A 13,150-nucleotide genomic window follows, 5' to 3' on the forward strand; every position below is an offset into this window, starting at 1 on the left:
AGTTTGAGAAGCCCTGACCTAATTGTACGGATCTCACTTTAAACGGCAAACCGATCATTTAAATGTTTTCACTTTGAATATGAAACGAGGAGTAAAATGTACAATATTATCAATTATTTCACAAGGACATGTTTTAAGGATATTGTACAGTATAATTAAATCTAAAATGAATGTGATCACTTTCAGGATCATTTTATTTTTAGCCAGTAAACAACTGTTATGTACTTTTGAATCGGGTTTTCAAAAAAAAAGAAAAAGGGAGGGACAATCAAGGATCAACAATGGCACGACTTTCACTAGCTTGCGTGAGGTCAAAAGACAAGAGATTTTAGACCAATGCTGCTTTGGATCTGTTCCTGCTAAACTAGTAAGCGACTTTCAATGCTCAAATCAGAATAATAATACTAATTTTAGCTACTGGAAATTTGTGTGGTAGCAATAAATACCCACCAGCGCGATACTTTGCAGTTCCACACTGACCAACCACGCAACAAACTCAAAAGAACTGTACAAGGAAAAAACAATGCAGTGACTTCAAACTGCAAATATAAGGTTTGAGTAAAATATGTAGGTTGGTGTGAATGTTGTCCGTCTATCTATGTTGACCCTGCAATGAGGGGGCGACTTGTCCAGGGTGTACACCTCCTTCCACCCGATTGTAGCTGAGATAGGCGCCAGCGACCCCCACGTCCCCAAAAGGGAATAAGTGGTAGAAAACTGTGGAAAGTTCAGTAATACAGAATCATTGTGGCATTATCGTGGCAGTTTGACGCTATATGCGCTAGTCCTCATGGTAAATGTGGTTTTCCTTTTGGGAAAACGCCATCGCTTTGGTTCACAGGTGTGGCCAATTAAAACCAAAACTGAAAATTCTTAAGTGGGGCTTTAAGTAGAGTTTATAAATCTTGTATCTGTGCCACATATAGCCTTATTTCAGTGTCAACAGTCTCCAGCTTACTTGCTACACATGTTTTGGCTCTGCCCATCCCTGTGCAGTTATTGGACCGACATTTTTAATACTTTGTCTCTTGTTGTAATTACCTACTAGGCCTTCTTTGCCTTTATTTGTTGTTGTATCTTTATGTTAGCAATTGGGACTTTTTGAATGAAATTGTCTGTGGCTCCATGTTAACGAAGTTGCCTGTACTATTTGACTGATGCATTTTATTGATTGATTTATTATTTTTCTTTCTTTTTCGTTTTGTCTCCTCAGAAAAAAAATTTGGTAACTTTGTTTGTTTTATAACTTGTGCCAGGATAGCAGTAATTGCACAAAGGCATTCTTCTTCTTTTAGTTTTCTGACAGCACGTAGGCGTTCGCATCAACTTTCGTCTTTTTAACAAATGGGTAAAGGGGGAATGATGTATGCCGTAAAACTAGTTGGCACATTTAATATTTAATAATAATGAATATTGTAAAATTCTATAATTTTTGTTATTTAAAGGGGAAAACCCGATTCAAAAGTACATAACAGTTGTTTACTGGCTAAAAATAAAATGATCCTGAAAGTGATCACATTCATTTTGGATTTAATTATACTGTACAATATCCTTAAAACATGTCCTTGTGAAATAATTGATAATATTGTACATTTTACTCCTCGTTTCATATTCAAAGTGAAAACATTTAAATGATCGGTTTGCCGTTTAAAGTGAGATCCGTACAATTAGGTCAGGGCTTCTCAAACTTTTTTTTTTTCTGTCATCACCACTTTAGACTCAAGGCCCACCTACCCCCATCGCCCCAACAAAACAATTTATTGGACATCATGTGTGGTCTCGAGTTGTCTCTTTGCTTTGTTGGGTCTCAGGCTGTCTGCTGCTAGCCGTTTTAGACAAAGAACACACAGGGGTCTCTCCTCTGCCCCCACCTCCGCTGCCGTGAATCCAAGAGCAAGATACCCTTCGCCATATTTTCTTTTAGGTTGACTTTTTGGTTGATTAGACCCGTCATATTTTTGTTTCTCCGCAGACCTTTGAGGTGCGAGTTGCAAATGTATCCATTTTGTGTAATTGTGGTTCGCACATTAGCCTGCTACCCATCCGCGCGAAAGTTTGTTCCTCTTAGCCCTGCCTGCAAAAGTTACTTTTGCTATGTCTGTCAAACTTTCGCTCCTGCCGAGAAATTTAAAGCCTACAGGAAAAATAAGTAATTTACATTTATTTATACGGCGGATTTCACAGACAGAATCACAAAGTGATTTACAGTGTGTATAGAAAATGAAAGCATAGTAAAAAAAAATTAAAAATAAAAAATGTCCTCCCTTTCCTCGCGCCCCACCTGTCATGTCTCTATTCCCCACACTTTGAGAAATGCTGAATTAGGTCAACATTTTTCGACCCGTATGTACAGTCACCGTGTGCTCGGAGAAGAGGTAGGATTAAATATAAGTTTTACTTCTTAATATTCCTTTTCAGATTTGTTGAAAGGTGCAAATGGAACCATGTGATGTTACTTGACGTAAACATGTCTGTAACAAATACATCAAAACCATAGCCGCGTGTGTAATGACTAACATTTACATAACATTTTGTAGATGGCATTGCATGTCTTGACTTGTTCTATTCTGTCTTTTGAACGTACAAGTCAATGTCTTGTTTTTTAGTGTGAGGTTTAACTGTTGTGTTTATTTTGTGTCATTGTGAAGTTTTTTGTACCTGAAAATCAGATATCCCGGCCCCCCAGACACATTTTTTCCTCTATATCTGCTCCCCAGGTCAAAATAATTGCCGAGTGTGACCGTGTGTGACCGTGTGTGACCGTGTGTCTTGGCTACCACTCTTTACCGCATCTCTCCATGAACCCCGAAAAAAACATCCGACCAGGAGCGTTGGGTTGCAGTGCATTGTGGGTAGGCGAGTCTTGTACATGATCATGTTCTGTCGGTTCATTTGCAAAATAAACCAGAGAGCACAACTCAGCTTTGATACAAAATGAAAGTAAAAATAAGACTGAGAAGATCAAAATAATTGTCAAAGCAGCATCAAAGTTGTTGAAAGAACTATCTTGGTACCGGGTGCAAGCTGTACTACGGAGAGTAGACGTGACGGAGTCATGTTACCACATTCCAACACCCTGTTAATGGTCCGGTGGAATGCCAGAAGTTTGATAGCAACCGAACGTGAATTAAAGGGATATATTAAAAATATGAAAACTAAACCACGTATAATTTGTATTCAAGAAACAGGGCTGAAGCCAAAATTTAACTTTATAATAAAAGGATATATAACGATTCGTAAAGATAGGAATGAAGGGTAAAGAGGATGATGTGCCACATTTATCAAAGAAGATGTAGTCATGGGTAAAGAAACAGCAGAACCTTTAGCAAAAACATTTGTTGAAGTGCACAGTAATGATAATTTGAGAAATGTGGAAAAACAAAAGAGAGAAAAAACAATGAGTTTAAATATTGGGGAAATGATGGAAGACAACGTTAATAGCTTTACCAACACTATGGATATGACATTTTCTTTGAATGAAATGGTTCGAATTTTGAAAAAGGTTAAAAATACGTCACCGGGGAAAGACCTAGCGGGTTATCAAATGATCAAAAACTTAGGTGGCATCGTCAAAGAAGTGGTCTTGAAATGATATGACAGGATATATGAAGAAGGAGAATGACCGGCAGAGGGGAAAATTAGCGGTAACAATTCCAATATGCAAGTCAGGGTAAGACCCGGAAGAGGCAGGAAATTATAAATTTGGGGAAAAGTAATGGAAAAAAAAAAAAGATTAATGAAAGACTAGTATATTATTTAGAGTCAAAAGAAATAATCAAAAAACTAACAAAGTGGTAAATAATGTTCAAGACTGGGGAACGGCTTGAGGTTTAAGATTCTCTGTTGGAAAGACAAAAGTCATACATTTTACAAAGACAAAAGTACCAAACAAGCTCCAAATAAAAACTCTAAGGTGAAAATATAGAAGAGGTACAAGTATTTAAATATTTAGGAATATGGTTTGATAAAAATATGAACTAGTCAACCCACATCAGCAAAATAGATTTGATTAGATTAGATTAGATAGTACTTTATTTATTCCTTCAGGAGTGTTCCTTCCGGAAAATAAAAAAATAGGGGAAAAAGTAAAAAGGTGTTAAATATAATGAGGTCTTTGAGGGGTAATGATTGGGGGGCTGATAGGTTAACGTTGAAAACAATACATGTATATATTTATAACTTTAATTCCATCTGTTATTGATTACGGATGCATTATTTACCAATCTGCTTCAAAAACATGACTTGGGAAAATAGACCGGATCCAGTCACAGGCTTTAAGGTTATGTTGTGGAGCTACTACATCAACCCTAGTGCCAGTATTACAAGTAAAAATGAACGAAAAACCTTTGGACAAGAGGAGAGATCAACTCTCAGCAGTTTATCGGGCAACTTTAAAAGGATCCAAGCAAGGATATCCGACTTGTCCAGTGCTACCAATCTGCCAAGAAAAAGAGAAAACAAAAAAGAATAGTTTTGGGTGGATTATAGGAGACATATGTAATAAAGTTAAAATTGACAATATTAAAGTTAGTCCTACAGTACCAATGCCTGCAATACCACCGTGGATGTTTGATAACCCAAAAGAAAACATGCAATTACTAAAGAATAGAAATTTAAATAGTTACCGGATAGAAAAATGGATTGAGATATGATATATACGGATGCATCAAAAACTATATAAAAAAAATAAAGGTAAGAGCTGTAGCAGTTATCCCACAAGGAAACATAGTATTAAATAAAATAATCAGTGATAAACTATCTGTTTTTACGGGGGAATTGGTAGCAATTTATATGGCAGTTAACTGGATAGAGGAAAACAAAGCAAGGAAAGTAGTTGTGTGCTCGCAGTCCAACAGTGCATTGATGAGCATAAAAAAACATAGCATCAGAAACAAGACAAGATTTAGTTTATGAAATAGTTCAGGTAATCTATAGAATAAATAAAGCGGGAGGTGTGGTAACATTTCTTTGGGTTCCTTGGAAGATATTGTAGGATGGAATTCACAACACATAGGATATAAAGCATTATACACGTATTTAAAAAACATTGGGTTAAATAAAAGAATATAGAGTAGGGATCCATCTTGATCCACACTCCATTTCAACCAGAAGGTTGCTTGGCGGAAACAACCGCCCACCTCCGGAATCAGTCCCCGCCCATTCCCCTTAGGCGCGAAATTCATTTGAGCGAAAGACATTAGAGTGAGAGGAGCTCTTTAAAGCTCCTGAGAATCTTAAAAAGCTTACAGAAAACGAGAAAAACTTACAGCGGGTGCCTGTCGGACATTCACCGTCGTTTTCGATGATTTCCCCTCGGAGCAAGGATTCGATGTCTGGAGTCTTTGGCACAATCAAGCCTTCTCCTCTGCCTGGAACGGCCGTTGACGGACCCGCCAGCTTTAAGGGAGACGAGCGAGCCGGAGATGTAAGTAAATATATGTATATATGTATCGTATACCGCATGTTTTTTTTCTTGTAAAATGAGAATCATTTGACTCACCAGACTGCGATTGTGTTAAAACGATCGCGTTAGGATCTTACGGCAAATCCTCTATAAAACAAAATAATGAATACACACAATATTAAATAATTCGAAGGTTTAAACACACCTCGATAATCATCTTCCAACTTTGTAAGACCGTTTAAGCAAAGTTCATCGTCTTTCACTTCGTCGTCATCGGCTGGTAAAAAAAAAAGTATTACAAAGTCGTACAAGTGCAATGCTTTTAACGTTTAAATGCTTAAATGGAGTTAAACCAATGTCTAATAACATGGTAAAGCAGAGGTAATGGTGTGTGTGTGTGTGTGTGTGTGTGTGTGTGTGTGTGTGTGTGCGTGTGTGTGTGTATGTGTGTGTGTGTGCGTGCGTGCGTGTGTGCGTGCGTGCGTGTCCTGTTGTTTCAGACGATCGTAAACATTTAAACTGTCAGATGGGTGGCCAGTTGCTATTCATACGACATTCTCAAGCTTCCATAAAAACTGAACCCTCCTTTGTACCCCAAACTGACCTGTTGATTCAAACGACCGTAAAGACCAGTTGCTACGTGACACTGTGTTCTGCGATAGTTTTTTCCATCTGTTTAAATATGTTTTCGTGAGGTATTGAAGTTGTTTCAGTGCGTACGAATGTGTGTGTGTGTGTGTGTGTGTGTGTGTGTGTGTGTGTGTGTGTGTGTGTGTGTGTGAAGTGTGTGTGTGTGTGCGTGTGTGTGTGTGTGTGTGTGTGTGTGCGTGTGTGTGCGTGTGTGTGTGTGAAGTGTGTGTGTGTGTGCGTGTGTGTGTGTGTGTGTGTGTGTGTGTGTGCGTGTGTGTGCGTGTGTGTGCGTGTCCACCAAAAACTTCCCAATCCACGATAGATAACGATGAAAATATCGAGAAAGGGCTTCCGTCTCTTCTTTCTTTTAGCTGAAATAAGCAGATATCACCCATTTCGTATCTGAATACAAATCCAAAAGATCCCTCCCCTTCCAAATCCCATTTCTCACGCAAAGATTCGGTCGGCGGCATCTGAATACGATTTAGAAACACTCGACTTTTTTGCGGAGCGTCAATGTAAGTTTTATTATTTTTATAAATCGAAACAGGCGTTTCACTAATCATGACCGAATCGAACAAAGTCTTTACGCTAACGTATAAAGCTCCAAATAATGACTAAGCCTTACACCGCCCTTTTGTACCCCTCGTGTGTGTGTGTGTGTGTGTGTGTGTGTGTGTGTGTGTGTGTGTGTGTGTGTGTGTGTGTGTGTGTGTGTGTGAAGTGCGTGCGTGTCCACATCTCCACACGTAACATTCCCAGCCATCAATACATCGAAATCTGGAAGTTGTTTCAAACGATCGTAAACATTTAAACTATCAAATATATGGTCACATGCTGCTCAGATGACATTGCTTTCTTAAAAAAACTGAACCCTCCTCTGTTCCCTGTCAGGTCTTAACTCCACCCTCTTCCTGGTTTAACCACTCCCCCCGCAGGTCTTAACTCTGCCCTCTTTCTGTTTAAAACTCCACCCTCTTCCTGGTTTAACCACTCCCACCGCAGGTCTTAACTCCACCCTCTTCCGGGTAAGCCACACCCACTTGACCTTGACATTTGAACCTGACCTTTGACTTTGACCTTTGACTTTGACCTTTAACCTTGACCCCTCATAAATCATTAACCTTTGACCTTGACCCCTCATAAATCATTGACCTTTGACCTTGAGGGGTCATAAATCATTAATTTATGAGGGGTCATAAATCACTTTTGACTAAAGGTAGGGACTTAACTTCTCTCCTCCTGCTTCAATTGAAAGTCCAGTTAAGAAAACTTTTATTTTAGATATGTAATCCTCCATGTTAAAAGCTTATTCCCTTTGGGGTCGCGGGGGGCGCAGGTGCCTATCTCAGCTACAATCAGGCGGAAGGCGGGGTACACCCTGGACAAGTCGCCACCTCATCGCAGGGCCAATACAGATAGCCAGACAACACTCACACTCATATTCACACACTAGGGCCAATTTAGTGTTGCCAATCAACCTATCCCCAGGTGCATGTCTTTGGAAGTGGGAGGAAGCCGGAGTACCCGGAGGGAACCCACGCATTCACGGGGAGGACATGCAAACTCCACACAGAAAGATCCCAAGCCAGGGATTGAACCGTGGCTACTCAGGAGCTTTGTATTGTGAGGCAGACGCAGTAACCCCTCTTCCACCGTAAAGCCCTTATTGAAATAGGCCTCCTCCATTTTGAAAATGATGACAGGTGAAGTGTCACTCGTGACGTCACGAGTTTGACCCGGCGGAAATTCTAGGCAGACGCTAATTATTTTGCGAAATGAGTTTGACCCCGCTGAAATTGTAAACATGCGCTAATAAAAATAATATTTTGCGAAACAAGTTTGACCCGGCGTTAATCCTGAGCCGGCGGTAATGCTAAGCATGCGCTTATTATTTTGCGAAACGAGTTTCTAGGCATACTATATACCCGGCGGCAATTCAAGGAAATACAGTACTTTTACATCAGTCAATGCCAGACAGTAACAAACACTACCTGAAATTATTTCAAACAACAGAAAAACTTAATATATTTCATACATCCACTATGTTTATCCAAGAGTCTGCTACAGAAATGACATACTGAAAAATAGAACAAGCATACTGTAATGACAGAGAACATAATAACTTTTTTTTTTCTTAAGTTAAAGTTAAAGTACCAATGATTGTCACACACATACTAGATGTGGCGAAATTATTCTCTGCATTTGACCCATCACCCTTGATCACCCCCGGGGAGGTGAGGGGAGCAGTGAGCAGCAGCGGTGGCTGCGCTCGGGAATTATTTATGGTGATTTAACCCCCAATTCCAACCCTTGATGCTGAGTGCCAAGCAGGGAGGTAATGGGTCCCATTTTTTTATAGTCTTTGGTACGGCCGGGATTTGAACTCACGAACTACCGATCTCAGGGTGGACACTAACCACTAGGCCACTGAGTAGAAAAAAAGTTCAACTTTGCAATAAAAGGAAACTAAACTACATTTATATATAAAAATGGTACCCATTGCATCACTGCTTTTCACTCGGCATCAAGGGGTTGGAATTGGGGGTTAAATCACCAAAAATGATTCCCGAGCGCAGCCACCGCTGCTGCTCACTGCTCCCCTCACCTCCCCGGGGCTGAAACAAGGGGATGGGTCAAATGCAGAGTAATTCTGCCACATCTAGTGTGTGTGTGTGTGTGTGTGTGTGTGTGACAATCAGTGGTAGTTAAAAAAAATATATTCGAATTTATAGCAGACAATAACAAACATCTGGCCACGCGCCGTGTGATGTGACGTCATGATCGTTTTTTAAGAGCACTTCTTGCTAGCGGTGTTAGCTAGCTCTCTTGCTTTGTCTTCCACTGCGATGTCATTACGGATACTCAACAGTGCCAGGCTGTTGGGAATAAAATACATATTTTATGACGTTCAATAATAAAGACAATTGACCATTCGGACCTTTAAAAAGGAGAAAAAAAGCCGCCGCTGTGGATGAATGTGATCCTTAGGCAGAAACCACAGAGCGACTCTGGATAGACACGCAGCAACAACATCAACAACAAGAAGAATGACAAAAACATATAACATCGCTCACCTGCGAGAAACAACATGGAGTACACATCCTGCGTGGGACACAACAAATGTAAGCAGCTGCAGATGAAGAAGACGCTTATTCGGTGAGGACGCGATAGTCGAGGTGCTTGTCCTTCCTCCTCCTGTTCCTCCTCCCCTTCTATGTGCATCTCACACTTTATGTACGAAAAATACAAGAATACACTTTATTTTTTTATTTTTTAGCACTTTTCACTATACAGGCATGTGCAAGCGTAAATATAAGCATATTGTGGTGTGTGACTGTCCATTGAAACATATCTCCAATATCATTCTAGCAGTGGTCTTCAACAGGGGGTTCGTGAGCCCCAGGTGGTCCGTAGAGGTACTGCAAAGGGGGCGTGATTTAAAAATGTTTTATTTTTAGTATATTTTAACTATATTTTCTTCAAATTGAACCGCCTCGTGGCATTCGATTTAAATCATTTTTAAAGAACTGCACTTTTTTTTTTTTTTTAGAATTTTGCCCATCATTTACAATGCCTATGTAAGACAAGAACATATATTCTAATTTGTAAATAAACTTTAGCAACAGTCAGCTAACAATGGAGTCAATGGGAGCTCCTCCGCCCACAGAGCCCTCTAAATCAGTGGTTCTCAACCCTTTTTCAGTGATGTACCCCCTGTGAACATTTTTTTCAATTCAAGTACCCCCTAATCAAAGCAAAGCATTTTTGGTTGAAAAAAAAAGAGATAAATAAATAAAATACATCACTTTGTCATCAGTTTCTGAATCATTAAATTGTGTGACAGTGCAAAATATTGCTCATTTGTAGTGGTCTTTCTTGAACTATTTGGAAAATACGATATAAATATAGGATGGACCGCTCGCCTGTGTATCGGTTGGGGACATCTCTACGCTGCTGATCCGCCTCCGCTTGGGATGGTTTCCTGTGGACGAGACTCTCGCTGCTGTCTTGGATCCGCTTTGAACTGAACTCTCGCGGCTGTGTTGGATCCACTATGGATTGAACTTTCACGGTTTCATGTTAGACCCGCTCGACATCCATTGCTTTCGGTCCCCTAGAGGGAGGGGGGGTGGCCCACATTTGAGGTCCTCTCCAAGGTTTCTCATAGTCATCATTGTCACTGGTGTCCCACTGGGTGTGAGTTTTCCTTGCCCTTATGTGGGTTCTTCCGAGGATGTCGTAGTCGTAGTGGTTTGTACAGTCCTTTGAGACATTTGCCATTTAGGGCTATATAAATAAACATTGATTGATTGAAAAAAACTAAAAGGTTGTTGAAAAATAAACAAGTGATTCAATTATAAATGCAGATTTCTACACATAGAAGTAATCATCAACTTAAAGTGCCCTCTTTGGGGATTGTAATAGAGATCCATCTGGATTCATGAACTTAATTCTAAACATTTCTTCACAAAAAAATAAATCTTTAACATCAATATTTATGGAACATGTCCACAAAAATGTTTAGCTGTCAACACTGAATATTGCATTGTTGCATTTCTTTTCACAGTTTATGAACTTACATTCATATTTTGTTGAAGTATTATTCAATAAATATATTTATTAAGGATTTTTGAATAGTTGCTATTTTTAGAATATTTTTAAAACATCCCACGTACCCCTTGGCATACCTTCAAGTACCCCCATTTAAGAACCACTGCTCTAAGTAACCACCCATTTACATTTCTTGACCTGAATAATAAAGCATTAGCCCATCCATCCATCCATTTTCTATCGCTTGTTCCTTTCAGGGTCGCTGGAGCCTATCCCAGCTGCATCCGGGCGGTAGGCAGGGTACACCCTGGACAAGTCGCCACCTCATCGCAGGGCCAACACAGATAGACAGACAAGATTCACACTCACATTCACACATTAGGGCCAATTTAGTGTTGCCAATCAAACCAGGTGCATGTCTTTTGCAGGTGGGAGGAAGCCGGAGTACCTGGAGGGAACCCACAGAGTCATGGGGAGAACATGCAAACTCCACACAGAAAGATCCCAAGCCCGGGATCGAACCCAGGACCTCCGTATTGTGATGCTCATGCGATGTTATTATAAGTGCTAACGTAGAGAAACTACTTTTAGCAGCGCCACATTCAATGAGAAGTAACTAGCTTATGCTGCTATATTGACATCATGAGCTGGGAAGCTGCTCTCTCGCCTCTCAGTTGATAGAAGTTAATTCTAGATTATAAATCATGCCGCTCACCTGGATAGTAGAAGGATGTGGCCATACACTGAGAAGTTGTCAACTTTGACATTCGACTTAGACCCAGAGATGGTGAAAGATATGTTTGCACCCACCTTTTTTTTTTAACCCTTTGCGAGGATTATAATTAATTCTTCCTCCAAACAGGAATATATGAACATCTCATCAGTTGGCATCCCAGTGAGAGCAGACATTGTATAGTATGTGATTGGTTTATGTTCTCATGAAGTCCGCCAGGAGTAGTAGTCACGGTTGTTGAAGGGAAAAGCAATCGTTTTGATGTGTTTATGAGATTAATAAACCGCCGTATGCTTAAAATTAGTAAATATTACATGTTATTATGAATGTGCCTGTTACGATATTGCATATATACTTACAGTGTGTATATAAAACCTTGATGGAGGTGCTTGGATGTTTTTTAGAGTGCAGAATATAGACTACCATTAACTCCATTGTCAGCTGACTTTTGCTAGCATTTACTTACAAATTAGAACGCATTTAAAAAACAAAACATAGGTGTTCTTGTTCTACATAAGGATTGTGAATGATGGACAATGTCCACCCCATTGAGTGCAGTTCCCCTTTATAGCCAAACAAAACATTTAGGTTTAATTTTTTAAAAACGTTTTTCTCAAATTTTTCAAAAACATTTCAGTCATAAACAACAATATAAAAACACAACATATTTTTTATTTTGATAATGTCACGTTTTAAATTACTTACTAATATTATGCTCAACAACTGCGACATGATTTGATCAAAATGTTTTAAAGGGTTAAAATAAAACACGTTTGGTATTTCAGTTTAGGAATGAAGTTGAAAAAAATTATATAAACATGCCCTTTGATGTCCTCTTTAGCTTTGGGGTATTGCTGAATAACTTTCCGTGTATCATACACCTGTGAAATAATTGGAAACTCACATTTTAAAATTTAACATGAAAGAAACCCTCTTAGGAAAATTCTGTATAATAAAGTATTATTGCACAATAACAAGGTACCTTTAGGACCAGTGTTTCTTAACCATAGGGCCACGAGCGCCTCCTAGAGGCTAACAGAAGACGTCTGGCGCTAATGTCATAGAGAAGTTCCTTAAGCACAAAAATTATGACCAAAGTGGTGAAGCTGTATTTTCATTTGCACTTTATATTTATTGATAGTTGATTTAAGAAAAATATATAATTTATTATGGCGCAGTGGGAGAGTAGCCGTGCGGAACCCGAGGGTCCCTGGTTCAATCCCCACCTAGTACCAAACTCGTCACGTCCGTTGTGTCATGAGCAAGACACTTCACCCTTGCTCCTGATGGGTGCTGGTTAGCGCCTTGCATGGCAGCTCCCCATCAGTGTGTGAATGTAAATGTGGGAGTAGTGTCAAAGCGCTTTGAGTACCTTGAAAGTAGAAAAGCGCTGTACAAGTACAACCCATTTATTATTACATTTAAATAAAATATATATTTTTTTAACAAATTAATTAATTAATTAATATTCATTTATTTCAGCACTATAATTATTGAGTACAATTAAAATTAAAAGTAAGATCACTTATATTAGTAGTTAAGTGCTAATATTTGAGTGGGCCTTGGACTCCTTTGAAGTGGAAAAGTTGGGCGCCGAAGTCAAAAAGGTTAAGAAACTCTGATTTAAGACATAATCTCAATTTTATAGAAGATATACAAGTAGTGGTTCAGCGCTCCATCCCTGTTTGGGGATCCTTGGTCTGGAAAACGAAGTCCACTGCACTAAAATAATGGCCATAACACATTACAGTACATAGTAACATGTGGTTAATGGAGGTCCAATCAGACTAGATGACACATTGTCGAAATGTACTGTACCTTTAACCCGG

General features: G+C 39.4%; 1 protein-coding gene across 3 annotated transcripts in view; it reads right to left on the reverse strand.

The window, feature by feature from the left end:
* Positions 1-9,250, reverse strand: part of serinc5 (serine incorporator 5) — a 65,198-nt gene extending 55,948 nt beyond the window's left edge. For all 3 annotated transcript variants that reach the window (XM_061906371.1, XM_061906370.1, XM_061906369.1), the window contains exon 1: positions 9,112-9,250. In XM_061906371.1, coding sequence (XP_061762355.1) covers positions 9,112-9,138 — 27 coding nt within the window. In that variant the 5' untranslated portion in view covers positions 9,139-9,250. The remainder of the gene's footprint in view (positions 1-9,111) is intronic.
* Between the last annotated feature and the right edge of the window lie 3,900 nt (positions 9,251-13,150).

This window comes from Nerophis ophidion, linkage group LG07 (assembly GCF_033978795.1).
Source record: "Nerophis ophidion isolate RoL-2023_Sa linkage group LG07, RoL_Noph_v1.0, whole genome shotgun sequence".
Classification (NCBI taxonomy): Eukaryota; Metazoa; Chordata; class Actinopteri; order Syngnathiformes; family Syngnathidae; genus Nerophis; species Nerophis ophidion.